This window comes from Moschus berezovskii, chromosome 24, assembly GCF_049115385.1.
Source record: "Moschus berezovskii isolate FMDL1 chromosome 24, NW_MosBer_1.0, whole genome shotgun sequence".
NCBI lineage: Eukaryota > Metazoa > Chordata > Mammalia > Artiodactyla > Moschidae > Moschus > Moschus berezovskii.
Genome location: NC_142483.1, coordinates 36008167 through 36029329, shown reverse-complemented (window position 1 = coordinate 36029329; position 21163 = coordinate 36008167). Strand labels below are relative to the sequence as shown.

The 21163-nt window shown below is 39.5% G+C and overlaps 1 protein-coding gene across 1 annotated transcript in view; it reads right to left on the bottom strand.

The window, feature by feature from the left end:
* The window catches only part of CNTN6 (contactin 6), a 195912-nt gene that overhangs the window by 132090 nt on the left and 42659 nt on the right, over positions 1-21163 (bottom strand). Inside the window, 1 exon segment of the mRNA XM_055413365.2 lies at positions 3222-3317. Coding sequence (XP_055269340.2) covers positions 3222-3317 — 96 coding nt within the window.

Genomic DNA, 21163 nt, shown 5'->3' with positions numbered 1-21163 from the left:
AAATCAACATATGCTTCTTCATTGGTAGGTGACCAGGGAAAGCTTCTCCTACTTTACTGCCTTTTAAAAATATATGACATTCATTTAATTCCATGAAATTAAAATATTTCACCTGTCTGCTGTTCCTATTTAGAGTAAACAAAGTTGGAACTAGTCTATGATTCTGTCAAGACTCTTTGACCAATGTTAGAGTATAAAATGATGTAGACCGAAAGTACGAACAAACACGATTTGCATGTTTTGTCTTAGATTATAGTACTGGAAAATAACCTTCCTATTGTTAAAAAATGGAGCCCCTGGTGGCTCAGATGGTAAAGAGTCTGCCTGCAGTGCAGGAGACCCAGGTTCAATCTCTGTGTTGGGAAAATCCCCTGGAAAAGGAAATGGCAGCCCACTCCAGTATTCTTGCCTGGAGAATCCAATGGACGGAGGAGCCTGGCAGCAGTCCATGGGGTCGCAAAGAGTTGGACATGACTGAGTGACTTCACTTTCACTTTTTTTAAAAAATTGTTAAAATATAAGCACTATCAAATTTTTGCATGCTCTGGAATAATATCATTTTATCAGTTAACACTGAAAGTATTGTAACTCTTCCCTAATATTGCTAGTGATCATAGTGACATACCACTCTAATAATATTGAATAAAAATATTGCTAACTCTCAATTAGGGTTTTTCTTTTTGTATTAGCATTTCACAAGATTGTATGAAACTGAAAGTAATGGCAAAAATAACTTCAAGTTTTTAAAAGATCATAAATAATATTTTTTAATATTAGAAGAAAAGTTATTTTCACTTATTTCTTAAAATGTGTCCATTTCCAAAAATCCTCCTGTTCTAAAGTGGAAGTCAGTTATAAGAGACATTGGTGATTAGGATCTATCCAGGGTCTGGGATCCAGACTGCATGTATTTGAAGCCTGGCTTCATGCTTTCAAGGTTCATGACACTGGGCCATTTACTTACCCCCTCTGTATCTTAGTGTTCTCAACCATAAAACAAGAAACATCATAGTATCTCCCTCGACTAGTAGTTCTATAGATTTAAAAATCTAATACATATAAAGTATGTAGATCTGTACTGTGTAAGTGCTTGCTATTATTATTAAACTAACTATAACATTATTTCAAGAAACCAAGATCATGGCATCTGGTCCTATCACTTCATGGCAGATAGATAGGGAAACAATGGAAAAAGTGACATATTTTATTTTCATGTGGTGATTTTTGGCTCCAAAATCACTGCTGATGGTGACTGCAGCCATGAAATTAAAAGACGCTTGCTCCTTGGATGAAAAGCTATGACCAACCTAGACAGCATATTAAAAAGAAGAGACATTACTTTGCCAACAAAGGTCTGTCTAGTCAAAGCTATGATTTTTCCAGTAGTCATGTATGGATGTGAGAGTTGGGCTAGAAGGCTGAGCACCAAAGAATTGATGCTTTTGAACTGTGGTGTTGGAGAAGACTCTTGAGAGTTCCTTGGCCTGCAAGGAGATCCAACCAGTCCATCCTAAAGAAAATCAGTCCTGAATATTCATTGGAAGGACTGATGCTAAAGCTGAAATTCCAATACTTTGGCCACCTGATGCTAAGAACTGACTCCTTGGAAAAGACCCTGATGCTGGGAAAGATTAAAGGCAAGAGGAGAAGGGGAGGACAGGATGAAATGGTTGGATGGCATCACTGACTTAATGGACGTGAGTTTGAGCAGACCTCAGGAGTTGGTGATGGACAGGGAAGCCTGGCGTGCTGCAGTCCATGGGGTTGCAAAGAGTCAGACACGACTGACTGAACTGAACTGAACTACAACATAGTGTGGCTTTCCCTTCATAGCTCAGTTGGTAAAGAAGCCACCTGCAATGCAGGAGGCCCCAGTTCAACTCCTGGGTTGCAAAGATTCCCCTGGAGAAGAGATGGGCTACCCACTCCAGTATTCTTGGGCTTCCCTTGTGGCTCAGCTGGTAAAGAATCTGCCTGCAATGTGGGAGACCCGGGTTGGATGTCTGGGTTGGGAAGATCCCCTGGAGATGGGAAAGGCTGCCCACTTTAGTATTCTGGCCTGGAGAATTCCAGGGGCTGTATCGTCCGTGGGGTCGCAAAGAGTAGGACATGAGTAAGAGACTCACTTTCATAACATAGTGTGAGATTGGATTGTACTAACTGAAATGACTTTATGAATATCTTTACACTGACTTCCTCCAGGATCATAGTTGTCTGAGAATCTACCAAATTGTACCAAACCGCCCAGATTTTAAGAAATTGCAGCCCCAGTGGGTTGAGAATCAGTGGGTGGTTTAGATCCCTGGCAACTGGGTAATTCACCGGTTAATCCAGATTTTTCCAAAGCAGAGAATGGCATTTACTGCTTGACTTTCACCATTGCCAGGAGATAATATGATTTGGTGTCCCCTAACATTTTCTTCTAATTAAAGGGGCAACTTTCCTCTTCCAATAGTTAACCTGAGGTTTTCAGAACAACTGTTGGAATTTGCTTCTCCGTGGAACCCAATAATAAAAATAAAATAACAGTCCTAGCTTTTTAAAAAAAATAAAACACTGGCCGTTAAATTAATTGGTTTACATTCATTAGCTCGGGCTTCCCTGGTGGCTCAGACGGTAAAAGTGTCTGCCCACAATGCGGGAGACCCGGGTTCGATCCCTGGGTCCGATCCCTGGGTCAGGAAGAACCCCTGGAGAAGGGAATGGCAACCCACTCCAGTACTCTTGCCTGGGAAATTTCATGGATGGAGGAGCCTGGTGGGCTATGGGGTCGCGAAGAGTTGGACGCAACTGAGTGACTTCACTTTTCACATTTTCATTAGCTCATTTAACACTCATGACTGTCCTATAGTATAGTCATCAGTTAATACCTCTACTTTACAGCTGAGGAAATTGAGCCTAAAAAGGTTAAACAAATCATTCTTTGTCATGTAGGGTGACCACAGATTACAGCTGTGATCATTTCACTGCAAACCCCCAATGCTCACACATGTGTACAGGGTCATACTGTGTCTCTTTAAGGACATATCTGTTAAGTGAGTAATTGAATACGTGTTTTTAAAAGAAAAGATTTGGATTAGGACTTGATGCAGCAGGATGAGCCAGAAAAACTTTCATAGTCCCTTAGATTTGATGGAGGGCTACCACTGGCACTAAGGACTACTATGCCTACTTTATTCCCTGAGTGGCCAAATTAATGGTGTGACCAAAAGTAACCATACCTCCAAAGTGTGGTGGTGGACCACAGAGAAGCACCACACCTTGACCTTCGCGGACGGACACTGTGCTTCTTGTTTTGGTTTCAAAGTCTTCAATATCTTGAAAAACAGAAAAGCAGGTTTAGAACTAATTGTTTTGCAGAACAAAATTTTAGGAAGAAAAAACTGGCAACAACAATGAACACTCACACTTGTCTGACCAGAAGATTTAGTTGATAATCAATTGATGTACACTGGTTATACCTCTCAAAATTTTGTCTTTCCTTTTTCTAATTTTAATACAACTATGCAGAATATATGATAAAGACATTTATTAACATAACTCACTATCTGTTTTATTCTCCCAGGCAGCCTGAAGCTCAACAGAAAATCTTTTAAACACAGCACATATTTACTTTTCCTGCCCAAGGAAGGCATGATTTAAAACAGGTATGCGGCAATTTTGCTGCAATCTTCTAGCATTTTAGATTCCGTTCCGTTCTGTCGCTCAGTCGTGTCCGACTCTATGCGACCCCGTGGACTGTAGCCTACCAGGCTTCTCCGTCCATGGGATTCTCCAGGCAAGAATACTGGAGTGGGTTACCGTTTCCTTCTCCAGGGGATCTTCCCGACCCAGGGATTGAACCCGGGTCTCCCGCATTGGAGGCAGACGCTTTAACCTAACCATTTTGATATGGGGATGAAGCCTGTGAGAGCTTAGCTTGGAAATAATTATATCTGATTGAACCAACAAGAAAAAAGGTAAACCTTCTAATTTCTCTTGATCTGCTCCTTCACAAAGCAGCTTCATGGTCCTATTTGGAGTGTTGTAATTTCCTACAACACCGAAGAATCATAGACATTCAGTTTTGGAAGAGAGCTTACTAACTGTTTTGTTAAGCTATCCATCTGAGTTATAAATCATTCAACATTCCTAGAAAATGGTCACCCAGTCTCTAGAAAGGGCTAAACTGTATATCTGAATTTTAGTTTCTTTGCCTGGAAAATCACTTGTATTCATTCATTCAGTCAGTGATTTAACAAATTTGTATTGAGTACCTACTAAAAGATAGAAAGGGTATTAAGGGTAAAGGATGTAAGTAAATAAAGCAGACATAGACTTTGCCCTTATTATATTCACTAAAGGTAAAAGTAGAAGACCAATTACAAAACATGTAACAAAACACACACACATATATATACACATACATATAAATATGATCTACATGTTGTAATAAGTGTTGTAGAGACTGCTAGTTGTCTACCAAAATCTACTGTCCTTTCTTTCACAGTACTAGGTTTATAGGTTTATAGAATAAATACTACACTTTTCTAACCAAAGATACTTTTCCCAGACATCTTTTGCAGCTGAATAGAGAAAGTAGAAACTCACATTTTGTGAACTTTCACCTATTATGTTTGAGAGGAAATATCCAAAAGATTTGTCGTTCTCCATCTACACACCAAGTGTTAACACCATCTAGATGGCCAATGGTGTGAGAAATATAATTGTATTTCTCACACTCTTTATCTCTCCAAGTATTATTTCCCAAATGAGTGTTCTTTTTGTATACTTTGTTTCCTGCTCATGAGTAACAATTAAAAAAATAAATCACTAGACCTGATGTGTAAATTTCATATATATGTATACACAAATAATACATAGTGAAGGACATGTGTAAGATGGCAGAGTAGAAGGATGCACACTCATCTGCTGCGAGAACTCCAAAACTACAACTCGCTGTTGAACAACCATTGACTGGAAAATGTTGGCTCCCACCAAAAAAAGATAACCCACGTCCAAGGGCAAAGGAGAAGCCCCAGCAAGACAGTAGGAGGGATGAAATCACATTTGGAATCAAACCCCTTACCCGCCAGAGACGCTCAGAGGCTCACCCTAGCCTGGTGGGTACCAGGACCCAGAGACCCCACAGAGAAGGAGCCAGACGGCGGCAAAGCAGGTGCCGGTGACAGAGCTCCAGCGGAGCCACTTCAGAGCCTGAGAGATGACGCTGTGGAAGTGCTGCATTCAACACACCAGCAAATATGGAACACTCAGCAGTGGCCATGGGACTGGAAAAGGTCAGTTTTCATTCCAATCCCAAAGAAAGGCAATGCCAAAGAATGCTCAAACGACTGCACAATTGCACTCATCTCACACACTAGTAATGTAATGCTCAAAATTCTCCAAGCCAGGCTTCAGCAATATGTGAATCGTGAACTTCCAGACGTTCAAGCGAGTTTTAGAAAAGGCAGAGGAACCAGAGATCAAATTGGCAACATCTGCTGGATCATCGAAAAAGCAAGAGAGCTCCAGAAAAACATCTACTTCTGCTTTATTGACTACACCAAAGCCTTTGACTGTGTGGATCACAACAAACTGTGGAAAATTCTTCAAGAGATGGGAATACCAGACCACCTGACCTGCCTCTTGAGAAATCTGTATGCAGGTCAAGAAGCAACAGTTAGAACTAGACATGGAACAACAGACTGTTCCAAATAGAGAAAGGAGTACATCAAGGCTGCATATTGTCACCCTGCTTATTTAACTTAGATGCAGAGTACATCATGAGGAACGGTGGGCTGGAAGAAGCACAAGCTGGAATCAAGATTGCCGGGAGAAATATCAATAACCTCAGATATGCAGATGACACCACCTTATGGCAAAAAGTGAAGAGGAACTAAAGAGCCTCTTGATGAAAGTGAAAGAGGAGAGTGAAAAAGTTGGCTTAAAACTCAACATTCAGAAAACTAAGATCATAGCATCCAGTCTCATCACTTCATGGCTAATAGATGGGGAAGCAGTGGGAACAGTGACAGATTTTATTTTTTTGGACTCCAACATCACTGCAGATGGTGACTGCAGTCACAAAATTAAAAGACGCTTGCTCCTTGGATGAAAAGCTATGACCAACCTAGATGGCATATTAAAAAGCAGAGACATTACTTTGCCAACAAAGGTTCATCTAGTCAAAGCTGTGTTTTTTGCAATAGTCATGTATGGATGTGAAAGTTGGACTATAAAGAAAGTTGAGCACCAAAGGACTGATCCTTTTGAACTGTGGTGTTGGAGAAGACTCTTGAGAGTCCCTTGGACTGCAAGGAGATCACACCCGTCAATCCTAAAGAAAATCAGTCCTGAATATTCACTGGAAGGACTAATGTTAAAGCTGAAACTCCAATACTTTGGCCACCTGATGTGAAGAACTGATTCATTGGAAAAGACCCTGATGCTGGGAAAGATTGAAGGTGGGAGAAGTGGACGACAGAGGATAAGATGGTTGAATGGGGAGCTGACAATTGACAGGGAAGTGTGGCATGCTGCAGTCCATGGGGTCGCAGAGAGTCAGACACAACTGAGCAACTGAACTGAACTGATGTAATGTATATATGTAATTTCATATGTATTTATATATATATATATGCTCTACTTTTAATAATGAAAATATTTTTCCAAGATAGAGTCTGCTTATTCCCAACTAAATCCCTTTCCCTTCATCTTCAGCAGTCATTAACCTCACACCTGCTTAGGATCTAGAAAGCAAAAGTTGCTCAATCATGTCCGACTCTTGCAACCCCATGGACTACACAGTCCATGGAATTCTCTAGGCCAGAATACTGGAGTGGATAGCATTTCCTTTTTCCAGGGGATCTTCCAAACCCAGGGAATAAACCCAGGTCTCCCACATTGCAGGCAGATTCTTTACCAGCTGAACCACAAGGGAAGTCCAAGAATACTGAAGTGGGTAGCCGATCCCTTCTCCAGTGGATCTTCCCGACCCAGGAATCTAACCAGGGTCTCCTGCATTGCAGGTGGATTCTTTACCAACTGAGCTATCAGGGAACCAGAGTGCCTTGCATTTTTCTTCTAGAGGATTTTTAAACAAATACGCCCCCCTTTCTTCTTTGGCTGTAGAATAACTAAGTCAGTCCATAACATGTTGGGACACTTAATGTGAATTACTGACTAGACTTGTTTGCATCATTTTACATATGACTCATTAAGAATCAGACTAACAAACTGTATTTAAAACCAAAAATTAATGTATTGATTGTTTCTATTTCTATCTGTAATAACAAGTGAGAATTTTAAGGATTTTTTTCTCATTACTGTTATCATTGAAAGGTCTCATTAAATTGTCATGACTTTTTAATGGTCACAAAAACAAAAGCTGTCACAAAGGAGAGAAATTGAATGATTCTATGAAATTAACAAGCTTTCAATTACGTTCTCTCTGTTTCCCATTGTCAGTGTTCCATGCTCACCCTAACATCAATCATGTTTTCAGTGTTAATCAGAAGCCATTATAAAACGCTGTTGATAAGACCATGGGTACTTTAATAAATTCTGTGTTAACTTCCACTTAAATAGCATCCACTTGTAACATAATTTCTTCATGCCTCTTATGATTACAATGGGGTTTCTATTAGCTAACATAAAAGGAAATCAATTTCTTTTGAAAGTCACCCAAGTTCTGTTAGTAATCAAAACACAGTCATTTTAAAATAGTACTAGTTCACAGGTTTTAATTAATAATTCAGATTTTAAAACTGTTTAATAGCATAGATATCATAGACAAGATCTAATTTTACCTTAAGTGCCATTTCACGTGAATATACTTTGAACAAAATCTATTTTAAGTATCCAACCTGTATTTCAAGTACATTTCTGCCAGCCAGCAACATAATATAATTTACATTACTTTGAAGCAATGTACAGTGAAGGTAGTCATACAAACCCAGTGAAATTTTCTTTGCTCTGTAAGACCTTTATAAACTCCAGATTTATTCTTCTATAAGGAGAAGCCAGAGAGAACCACGCTTTTCTGTTTTAGTCCTATCCATTTTTTTTGCTTAAGAGAAAAATAGCTTAGTGTGAGGTCATTCCCTGAGATGATCTCAAGTTTTATAATATTTGGAGAAATTCCCATAAACCGCAAAGGTGACCTGCCCAGGCTGTCCTGGTACTCAAGGCACAAGTCCTGCCGTGCTGGTTGCTGTTAAAGACCCCAATTGTCGAGGTTGCTCTCATTAAGCCATTCTGATGACCAGGGCTTATCGGATCCTGCGGTTTTATTGCTGGTTTTGGAGGAAGCATTTGGCAGGAGCATAAGCAAAAATGCAGTCACAAACAAGGCTGTGTTCCAAAGGCCAGCAGGAAGTGCCTGAGAATGGCCCATAAAATGAGCTTTAAAGAATTACTGGGCCATATGCTCTCTCCTGGAGCAACCAAGGTGCAGTGGAGGGAAAAGGGCCTCCAAAATGTACTTAAAATTAAGTCCAAGCAATGCTAAGCGCTGCAATGCCTAATTGTAAGGAGAATGCATCTTTGCAGCTGCCACATGTAGGAATGAATCTCAGCCCAATTAAAGCAAGAAAACTGTATATTGGCTGCCAAGACCTGAGGATCACAGTCAGAGGATATGTTTGGCGGTGCCAGCCCCCATCACAGAAGGAGGCCAGTGTTTTGCCACCTCTCATAACTGAGAGGAAGTCTGTGGGTACCCAGGGTTTGTTGACCCCAACCAAGAGAACAGCACTTGAAAAGATAGAGATAGGAAAAATGTTCACCAGGAAAATGTCCATGCTTCAAGCAGGACATAGAGTAGTTGAGCTATCCAAAGTAAAAATAATACTATTTATTGAATCTTTCTTGATTTGCAATGCATGAATTACTTTGTTACAGTGTTTTAAATCTTCTTTATTGTTCCTTTATTCTTTCATATATCAAGAATAACTGCTATGTACCCAACACAAAGTGAAGCAGTTTCATTGAATCTGCATGATGACCCTAGAATGTAGATACCAATATCACAATCATTTAACAAAGGAGAATATTGAGGTTCATAGTGGATTAGCAACTGACTAAAGACCACACAGTTTCTACTTGTCAAGGCAGAACTGAAAAGGAGAAAGTCTGGTTCCAGGACTCATTCTTGCAAGCATCATATTATTCTGTTATTCTTTCCAGTTGTTAACTGGGATGTCCCTACCACTTGCAGCATATAAAGTGGCATAAGCTGCCACTCCAAGCTCAAACAAACCAACACAAAAGCTCAATGCTTTTCCAAAGAGTTCTGCAAATTCTTGGGTTGGTGTGGGGGAGTGCTGTGTTGTCAGGCTTTAGAAAGAGCTCCCTGGTGGATCAGATGGTAAAGAATCTGCCTGTCAATGCAGGAGACCTGGGTTCAATCCCTGAGTTGGGAAGATCCTAACCCTAACCTCAGGAGAAGGAAATGGCAACTCACTTCAGTATTCTTTTGGAGAATTTCATGGACAGAAAAGCCTAAGGGGCTGCAGTCCATGGGGTTGCTAAGAGTTGAACAAGTCTGAGTGACTAACACTTTCACTTTTTCACTTTCCGTTTCTGATATCCTTACTCCTATGCATCTTTTCTTTTTTTTCCCCCTTTTCCCTTCACGTGTTCTTGATTTGTCTCCATCCACCTGTCCCTGCAAAGCAGGAACTCGGCCCCTTATCTTGGCCTCCATGCAGAGATGCACACCTGCTCACACACTCACAAATTTGAAGCACCACCATTATCACACTTTGTGCCTCTTCATTGTCAAGTTTGTTGATTTAGGAATATGTGACCCAAACACCTTAAAATCCAATATAAGATATTTACTTCTCAAAAGTTCTTCAGCTCCTTCCTTCTGTAACTTATGTCTATTCTTCTGTTTTCTATAATGTTCCCACTACAGTCCTCTCTTTGAAGAGCAAGGAAAATCTAAATCTTCCCATTTTCCTCTGCAAAGAAGTCCACCTCCCTCCAGCTCCGCCTATGAAACTCAGAAATTGATGGATCTATCCTACTTCACAGTGCTTGTAAGTAAAGGAAATAAAATTTAATTCCAAATATCATTGCTGTAGAGTACATTTGTTTAACCGCTTAACTGCCTCTCTAACTAGCATCTAATCCAAGACACAGACCATATGATCTGCCCCCAGACCAAAAACAGTGCTCAATTTCTCTTTTTCGACAACTCAAAAGCAATTTTGATTACTTTGAGGATATAAAATCTGATTTTCAGCTCTAAGATTTCCTTTATGCTGCTCCTGGGTCTCCACCAATCAAATATTGTTTTCCCCCTTTGCAAATCCTCTGAAGAAGCCTCAGCATTAAGAGCTGGTGCTGAAGTAAACAGGAGCAAAGAGCACTTGTTCACCTTCATGATACAGCTCCCACATTGGAGGTACATGTTCTTGATTCTGCCCACGGAAAAACATCTTCCTGTTCCAGAAGCTGGTACTTTGCCCAGTGAAAGGGAACTGGTGAAAATTATCAAGAATAATTCTCTTGTTCTGCATTAGTCCTGCTGAATTCCCAGATATAACATGTGTAGCTTTTGTAATCAAAAAACTCTTTATGGATCTCAAGACATGGCAGTAAGGTGATTCTGAACTCATATCTCTATTAACTTGCCCCTTGTAAGAGGACTGCTCATGGAGAACACCAAAATTGTTATTATTTCCTATTTCTTGGGTGGTTTTGAATAAGCTGAAATTCTTGGCACTGTAATTAATTTTCCTAGGTCTTTATTAAATGGAATACAAAAATATGTCTACTTAGACCAGTTTCGTTTTCCACCATCATTTTCAAGATGATTTCTACCACATTTTCAGTTACAGAGTTGCAATATTACTGTGTTTCCTAGTACAACTCAGTAACATGACATAACCTAATAAAGCACAATACTACTGTCAAATTCTATAAAAGGGGCAATAGCTAAGTCTTGATATTGGGCATAAATTTGGAATGGTTATATGCAAGCAGGAAGTAAAGAGATACTTTAAGAGATTCTGGTGTCAAATCCATTTATAAACCATGTTAAAATTTCTCTTTTTTGGTGTAAAGGGAATTTTATAAAAATTCAGAAATAAATGGAGAGAGCAAGTGAGCTGTTCTTTGGTTTTCTGAGAATAATGAATCTACTGAAAACCATTTCCTTATCGTTTTTTAAGAAAAATATATAGAATAATAGTGAGGAGGGGGCTGATAGATTTTTTCCCTATTGGCTTTGCATCGAGATTTTCAGAGAGAAAAGTGTTTAATAAACAGAACAAGGACACAAATATGAAATAATTGGTCTATTATAATATACATTCAAGACTGGATTTGAATTTCTATAAATGGACTCATTTTTTATGACTAAAGATGGTAAAAGCAGTATAAGCTATGACTGAAAACAAAATTTCTAAACATGACTTGTCCACCTTGCTTTCTAAATTTGCACATTTCCTATAGTTAAAACTAGGTGAATGAGAGAGAAGCAGAAGTGAAGGATGGACCAATATAAGTTTGTATCCACTATGTGTTAGCCTTTGATACAGGGCAGATTCTATAGTCTCTTTCTATCTTAGTTCTCACCACTTTAAATAGAGCTACTGGTAATTCACTGGAGGTTCAGTGGTTAGGAGATGGCACTTTCATTACCATGGCTCAGGTTCAGTCCTTGGTAAGGGAATTAAGATCCCACAAGCTGCAAGGCCAAAAGTAAATAAATAAATAAATGAAATGGAGCTCCCAAGAGCACCTGTGTCAGAGAAATAGAGATATGATATCTCTGAAACTTTTAGAAGATGCTAGGTACTAAATAAATGTTATTGGGAACTGTGTATTGTTAATGATCAACAAAAGAAGGATGTTTAGACATTTTAAATGGGTTTCATTTTCTGTTCTCATCTCAGTGTCTGACGATGTAACAAAACATATTTTCTTAAAGACTGAGTATGGAACTCCATTTTCTGCTCAGCCAGTGGCCAGCTCAAATACTCGGTGAATTAATGAAAGAAAACAAGGCTGAAACTCAAAGCATATGCATTTTATTCCAAGCATTGCCACATCACATTTTACTATAGAGAGTGTTTCGCCAACTTGACAGGAGTGTTAGATGGAGGGTCATTGCAGCTCTCTGCTCAGAAAACTACACAGCCCATCTGGAGGCAGAAATAAACCTCTCAGCTTCGTGAGTGAGTAGCCAGAAAAATCCTAGGCTACTCTGCTTTTTCTTGGTCTTGGATTGTGCCTTTTGGCAAATGCCCACTTTCCTGCCTTTTACTCCACAAGAAGGACGACGCCAGTACATTTTTAGTCAGTAATCTCTAATCTCTAAAGAAATTTATTAAGGTTATTTGTGTTCCTTGATTAATAAATGATACAAGTATTGCTCAAGTGAAAAAATAGGAGTATCTGGAAGAGATCAATCTTCGGGTGAATAAAGGGTGACTATGTGGTGTTGGAGAAGACTCTTGAGAATTCCTTGCACAGCAAGGGGACCCAACCAGTCTATCCTAAAGGAAATCAGTCCTGAATATTCATTGGAAGGACTGATGCTGAAGCTGAAACTCCCATACTTTGGAGACCTGATGTGAAGAACTGACCCATTGGAAAAGACCCTGATGCTGGGAAAGATTGAAGGTGGGAAGAGGGGACGACAGAGGATGAGATGGTTGGATGGCATCACTGACTCAATGGATGTGAGTTTGGGTAGGTTCCGGGAGTTGGTGATGGACAGGGAAGCCTGCTGTGCTGTGGTCCTTGTGGTCGCAAAGAGGTGGACATGATTGAGTGACTGAACTGAACTGATAGCATGTGGGAAGAAATGAACTGAAATGTGTGTGTGTGTGTGTGTGTGTGAGAGAGAGAGAGAGAGAGAGATCAAGGTTATCTTTTTTCCAGAATGAACATTTGAAGATTTTGCTAAGGAACCATGAATGGCAGCGAGAAAGTATTCCATTTTGACCATCAAAGTAGCTAATCCGAAGAATGCTGGGGTTTAACTGGATTTCAGTTAAAAATTTGAATGCATCCACTAAGCTTGGAAGGACACAGTGAAAGGGACTTTCCAGCACAATGGAAGGAAATTCTTATTTATCGACATAGTTTGCAGTTACAGGAACTTTATAAACACCATAACATTTAATTTTCACAGTGTCCTTGAGATATAGCTACTATGACACTATTTTATAAATAAACACACCAAAGTTCAGAAAGGTTAAATAACTTACCCAAGGGTGAAAAGCTAGAAGAGGTCCAGAAAGGGACTCCTACCTAATTCTGACTCCAGAAGCATTTTCAGCTCTTCAGGATACCACTCTGGTCATACCATGGAGGGAGAGGGGAAAACCAGAGGAAGGGGAGAAGGGGCAAGGAAGGCAGAGCAGAATTTCTTTTTATCCAAAAGTCTTCCTGCCTTTTTGGAAAGAAAGCCCTAGCCTGGTACAAAAGTCCTCACACATGGTAGCAAAAAAGCCAAACTGATCTCTGGCCACCCAGAGGTCTGAGGGAGTTCAGGCAGAGCTTCAGTTGTAATTAGCTCCTGTGCCAGGTCATCAGCTAAGGGGGCTGGAGGTATTAGTTTTGGTGGAAAATATGGTGAACCTATGTCCTTTCAGGAGCAATCTCACTCTTCTCTCCCTTTTGATCCATTTTTGTGATGTTCATTACAGTAAAAGGGAGTGATTTCCTTGAAGTATAGCTCCAGGCTCCTTGGTAAGAGGGGTGAATATGAATAGCTACACCAACCAGAGTCCTCTTCTACAGAGTACATAATATGCCCTTTATTCATCATGATGGTTTAATCGGGAAGTTCGATTTCAAAATTTGCAACCTATGTAGAATATAAAAGGTAGAGTTTTCAAGGAAATGGGGCAGAACTTCTAGCAAAAATGTGTTACTGCTCCTGCTTTTACATGGAGTATGAAATGAAATCTTTTCAAAGACCTCCCACACACTTAAGCTCTGAGTTTACCAGAGTTTTTATTCTATGGATTTCAATTTGCAAGAACTTCCACAACTAGAATTAGGGAGATTGACTTTATGGTTGTTGCTAAATACTTTTTTTTTTTCTTTTCCTATTAAATTGTTTTACTCTGAGCAAGGTCTTTGGAGTCACAGATGCAATCTGCATTTTCTTTGCAGCTTTCATCAGCTCAGCCCTCAGGGGAATTGAGGTTCACTGATAAGGACTTTTGCATGCATTGTCATTTAGAGACAGAAAGGGAGAGACCAGAGAGAGAGCAGAAGCCAGAGCCAGAGTGTGCACCTAATTTAAATAAAATCCCATTGTTTTCCCAAGCACTTTCACTTCTTTCACCTTTGTAACTACTTATAGTAACCTTGACAGGGGAACAGGGAACATATTAGTAATATATGGGATAGATATACTTGGTTGTATGGGTGATGCATTTAAGTGTCATACAAACAAATATATATATTTTTTAAATTTTAAAACCTGCTCATTGCTCTTTAAAATTTTCTTCTTTTTATCATAAAAGACACTAATTTTCTGGATACAGTGATCATAAATATGTACTTTTAAACAAGTATATTTTAAAAATATAAAATCAATTTGATTGGGAAAAATAAATAATAGTATATGTGATACCTGAATATTTTTCAAACCCGAGAGTTAATGTCCAGATGCCTGGAGTTTCAGCTCAGTTCAGTCCCTCAGTCATGTCCAACTCTTTGCGACTCCATGGACTGCAGCAGGCCAGGCCTCCCTGTCCATCACCAACTCCCAGAGTTTACTCAAACTCCTGTCCTGAAGTTTGGGGATGACTTAAGAAAATGGGCCATTTGAACTCCGGAGGATATGGTGGATCAGGAGACAGGACACTTTTGAGAGAACCAGAGGTGGTTTGTATTAGGAGTGAACAGGGATGGGTTGGGAGGTAGAGGGGAGAGAGAAACAGAGACAAAATGGAAGTCAACTTACAGAATTCTAAAGGGCTTTCAGAAAAAGTCTATCAACCTAAAGTAGTTTGTGTTCTTGTGTCAATACATCTTTCCTCCCCTAGACTTTTATAAGTGTTTTGTTACAAACCAAAGACAATGTGAGTGTGTTTAGCAAGTGCATTATGTGGCAGACAGAATTAAAAGCTCCATTCACTCTCGGATCAAAACCAGGGTGAAGAAAAGAAGGAAAACTGTATGAGGCTGTGCAGAGATAGAGGTGGAGCTGTAAGTGCTGGTTGGAATGAATGACTGTCCACTGGGATACACATGAATCTGAACACTGATTCTCCCATAGAACAGTGAGTTAGATTTTATCCAGATTTTAAGAGCCACAAAGCGCCTACTGGTAGTAGTTTCATATAAATGAAATTGGTCTGGGTTATAGTACTTCTTTCTGACAAAGTTGAAATTGTTGCTTTCAGTCTCAGGCTCATTCTGCTGAATCTCTCAGGTTCCCTTTAAGTATCTGCATCTCATAGACAAGTGCTCAAGAAGTAATGGTTGATTTAATACATAAAAAATAAGTGAATTGCTTGCATTTCATTATAACTTATCATAAGAATCTCTTAAATGTAGAGTTTACTCATTAGTTCATGTATCATGAAAATACTTATAAACCCTGCCCTACTGCAATTGTGTGTATGACTTCCTTATGAAAAAATGAGTAAATGGACTTGTTTTTGTATTCCCAGTGCATAGTACAGTGCTGGCACACAGTATAAACTCAGAGAAATAAAAGTGACTTTAAATCATTTACTAAATTATTTAAGCCTCCTGGACTGATGCTGGAGCTGAAACTCCAATACTTTGGCCACCTCATGCAACGAGTTGACTCACTGGAAAAGAGTCTGATGCTAGGAGGAATTGGGGGTGGGAGGAGACGGGGACGACAGAGAATGAGATGGCTGGATGGCATCACCGACTCAATGGACATGAGTTTGAGTGAACTCCGGGAATTGGTGATGGACAGGGGGGCCTGGCGTGCTGTGATTCATGGGGTCGCAAAGAGTCGGACACGACTGAGCAACTGAACTGAACTGAACTGAAGGGTTAAAGTTGAAGTTAGGGTTATATTTTCCCTGGTGGCTCAGACGGTTAAAGAATCTGCCTGCAATGCAGGAGACTAGGATTCAACCCCTGGATTGGGAACATCCCCTAGAGAAGAGAATGGCCACCCACTCAAGTATTCTTGCCTGGAGAGTTCCATGGACAGAGGAGCCTGGTGGCCTACAGTCCATGGGGTCCCAAAGAGTCAGACATGACTGAGCTACTAACACACGCACCAGGGTTAGGTTAGGTTATGCTCCTTCTTTCCACTTCATCTGTTGTTCAGGAAAACTCAGTGAATACTTTTCTTTCATGTTTCTCAGAACACAAGCTTTCTCCCCTTTAGAACCCTTTGCCCTTTTGTTTCCTCTGCTTGAAAAATTCCTCCAGATCCCCACATTGCTGGATTCTTTCTGACATTCAAATTTCTGACTACATGCTGCTGCCTTCTTAGGGAAACCTCTCTTGGACAAACAATCTAAAATAGTAGCTCCCTATCACTCTCTACTTTTTTCCCTAAAGGTCTAATCACTGTCAGAAATGGTAATTGGTTTAATTTATTTCAATTTTTCCAAATTAAACTATAAGGAGAATAGGGACCTTGTCTTCCTGCAGTAACTAGGTCAGTGCTCAGAAAAAGCAGGTATTAAACAAATACATGTTTAATGCATTAATAAATAATTATAACTCTAAAGTGAATTGTGAATGCAAAATAACTATTTGTAGAGTCAACCATATTTTCTTACAGAATTGAAGAGAGGATAAGACCATTTTTGTTGGATCATTGAATTTCAGAGAGAAAAGGCTAAGATTTATTCTGAAAAATAAGATGGTAGCCAGACTCTAAAACAGCCCCCAGTGAACTTGTTCATGGTATCCACTGCTTCCTCTGGTACCTTCCCGCCACATCATACTAGGATTGGTCTATGTGCTCAATGTTATGGCACAAATGCTGGCTCATTGCCTCTGAAGTTTGGTTATAAAAGATCATGGCCCAGGAGAGAGAGAGCCAAACCTGGGAGCAGAGGGGAAGTTTGTCTTATATAAAAGGAAAGAGTGGTCACGTAGTTGAAAGATAACGTTTGGGCTTTGAATCTAGATAAGCCTGTGTTTTAATTTAGTTCTTAGATTTATAAAGTGTGAGACACTAAAAAGTTTGCTTTTCAGCTATTTTTATAGTGTTCCTTAATATGCTTAGTATCTCATACTTAAAGGATATTCAATAATCATTTGTTGGAAAGAAGAATGGATAAGTAAATCAAATCTATAAAATGGTTTTTAAAATAATTACGTTATTTGATTATTGTGAGAATAAATGAAATGCTGTAAGTAACTGGTTTAAATACTATGTTAATAGCCCTTAATAAGTTATATGTTTACCTAATAAGTATGTACTATTATTATGCATATTTTGCATTGCTGTCATTTAGTCACTCAGTCATGTCTGACTCTTTGCAACCCCATGGACTGTAGCCTGCAAGGTTCCTCTGTCCATGGGATTCTCCTGGCAAGAATCCTGGAGTGGGTTGCCATTTCATTCTCCAGGGGGTCTTCCTCACTCAGCCATTGAACCTACATCTCCTTCATTGGCAGGAAGATTCTTTACCACTGAACCACCATGGAAGCCGCATGTGAAATGCTAAATGTAAAGCTTAAGAAAACTTGCCAAAAGGTCACTGAACTAGCAGTTAATTGCTGGAGTTAAGTTTCAAATCCCAAGGAGCTACAGTTTTTACCACAATGGTCTAGTTGATCTAGTACATTCTAATTTATGCTGTAATCATAGTCTGTTCATGGCAGCGCCAGAAGTTTACTTAAAGCATTCTAAATGAAAAATAGGGACAGATAGAAAGCTGTCAGGAGAAATCTCATGCAAACAAATATAGGAAACCTGTCTGAGGACAGGAAGGCCATCAGACAGTTGTTCCCTCCCTCCATCTCTCTATTTCTTTATTCCTGGTAAATCATCAGGGTCTTGGTCATCTCTGCTTTCCTTGAGCTTCTGTTCCATTCTTGTCTCTGCAGATCAGTCTCCTTGTATTTACTTATAGTTCATACAGCCATAAAATATCAAGACTATATATTGCTTTGCCTTAACATAGCTACTCTATATACTTCTCAGCTCCTGAATCTACAGTGAAATTGGCTTGTGTCTCTTACTTGAAATTTTTGAGATGTTGAATGTCAGATGTCTGTGACTATAGAGAACAAGTTATCCATCCAGCATCCTAGGCTTATTCTTTTATAAGACAGGTAGAAACTGTAATTATCATCTTCAGCATGATGATTAATCAAAGAGGTCACTGTCCAATTGTCTCAATTAGGTATTTATTTTAAGAGTAGAGTAAGTACAGTCCAATCACTTATTCAGTAATCAGAAGCAACTGAAAAATAACCTATTTACTTAGAAATACTAGGGCCAGGTATATGGAAAACATAAAATTTCTGAATTGCTATCTTTGAACTTTTATGTATCCTCTTACCTTATTAGATAAGTCTCTATGACCTTTTAAATTAAAACTGTCATAGATGTAAATACCAAACCAAATTCTTGAATTTTCTCACATTATGACTGTCACTTATAAAACCAAAAGTGATGTAATTCTTTTAAGGCATGATTGTAAGCCACTGTAGATTCCCCCGTATTCCCTCAGCCCCTCTAGGAAGCCACCTGACACTTTGGGAGGTAATTACAGGTGATGACTTGCTACCTTCAGCACCTGGGTCTCTCTGCCTGAAACTGCTCTATGGACTTATTTATTCCATGAGCATAGTATGACTTGCATCCCAGGTATGCCAGCTGGGGATTTAATGTCCTCAGGAGTGACCCTCAACCTAGGAAGTAAGAGAATTGGTAGGTAAGTCCTCAAGCTTCCTTGCCCTGTGATGGGGAAATCATGTGGTGTGTTCTATACAGCTTCTCCGAGGGGCCCACTGTAATGAGAACCCTCTCTCGAGCTTTCTTTCTGTGGGTTTTCCCTCTTTCCTTTATAGTTCCCTTCTCCTTCACTGTGCTGCCTGAAATTGCCTTCATCCAAATCCTTGTCATGAATTCTGATTTTGAAGAAAGTCAAGCAAACAGACAAAATATACTATGGACATTTAAAACAACCCTTACTGCTATCCAAAAGTCTACATGCAATAGATGCTGGAGAGGGTGTGGAGAAAAGGGAACCCTCTACACTGTTGGTGGGAATGCAAACTAGTACAGCCACTATGGAGAACAGTGTGGAGATTCCTCAAAAAACTGGAAATAGAACTGCCATATGATCCAGCAATCGCACTCCTGGGCATACACACCGAGGAAACCAGAATTGAAAGAGACACATGTACTCCAATGTTCATTGCAGCACTGTTTATAATAGCCAGGATATGGAAGCAACCTAGATGTCCATCTGCAGATGAATGGATAAGAAAGCTTTGGTACATATACACAATGGAGTATTACTCAGCCATTAAAAAGAATGCATTTGAATCAGTTCTAATGAGGTGGATGAAATTGGAGCTTATTATACAGAGTGAAGTAAGCCAGAAAGAAAAACACCAATACAGTATACTAACGCATATATAGGGAATATAGAAAGATGCAAATGATAACCCTGTATACGAGACAGCAAAAGAGACACAGATGTATAGAACAGTCTTTGGGACTCTGTGGGAGAGGGTGAGGGTGGGATGATTTGGGAGCATGGCATTGAAACATGTATATTATCATTTGTGAAACGAATCACCAGTTCAGGGTCGATGAATGTTACAGGATGCTCGGGGCTGGTATGCGGGGATTACCCAGAGGGAGGATAAGGGGAGGAGCAAGGTGGGAAGTGGGGTTCGGAAGGGGAACTCATGTACACCTGGGGCAGATTCATGTCAATGTATGCCAAAACCAACCAATATAATATTGTAAAATAATTAGCCTCCAATTAAAAAAAAAAAGAAAAAAAAAAAAGAAAACAAGCCTTATACACTAATTTATTAAGCAACTACTCTGCCAAGCACTGCTCCAGAAGCTGAAAATGCAGCAATGAGCTAAACAGGCAGAGATTCATCTCCTGTGGGAAATCTGTGTTTCTCTCTGTTTCTCTCTTTTTTTTTTTAATGGCACACATGGAGTTTCCTCAAGCTTCACATTAAGTTTGAACAGCCAGTATTTTTATTTCTTCATAAAGCAGAGAATATTATGCCTTACAGAAACAAATCAATTTTTGTTTTTCTTTCAGTGAATTATTATCTAAAACATCAAATAAAGGGAATTTATTGTTGTTACCACTATTAAAATGTTGAAGAGAAGCAGAGAAATTCACAATGGTATTCAGCAGCCCAAACATGCCACAACATCAAACATCTGCCCTGAATCCATCATTGGGACTACACAGTTAATGGTATAAAATATTAAGACTCACCTCTGGACCATAAGAGGTGCTGTGCTGCATAGTAAGTACAGATGGATCCTCTGATGCTTTGAGTCTGAACCCCCATGTGGAAGCCACAGGCAGGCAAGGCAATTGGCTCGCCAAAGCAAAAAATGTTTTTGATATTCTGTTTTTGAAAAGTTCTCTTGCTTGTCATCACAAAGTCACTTAAAATCAGGGAGTCAATTTTGTATTCAAGAGGTTCTCCTTCTATCAGCAAATGGTTTATAGGCACTTTCACTAAATTGCTTCTCTAGAAGAAATAGTCAGGATGTCATCTGCATTGGCTTAAGGATATCCCTGCCTAAAGACAAAGGAATGGCATAGATAACCCACTAAGAAACCATTATGCCTCAAAATCTGTGAAAATTTCTTCACATTTTTTGCTTCACATTCAAAGCAGTTTTGGTTGAGATCACTGAAAGACAGACTTTCTTTATTCATCTAAATAAAGCATAACTTTTTAAATACTTTCACATAAAAAAGAATCTGCCTGAAATATGGGAGACCGGGGTTTGACCCCTGGGTCAAAGGGAGATCCCCTGGAGAAGGGAATGACAAACAACTCCAGTATTCTTGCCTGGAGAATCCCGTGGGCAGAGGAGCCTAGCGGGCCATAGTCCATGGGGTTGCAGTGAGTAGGACATGACTGAGTGACTTATACTTTCACATACATCATATACTTTCATGTGTGTGTTTGCATATATATATATATATATATATATATATATATATATATATTTAACTATGCATTTTAGGTATTATGC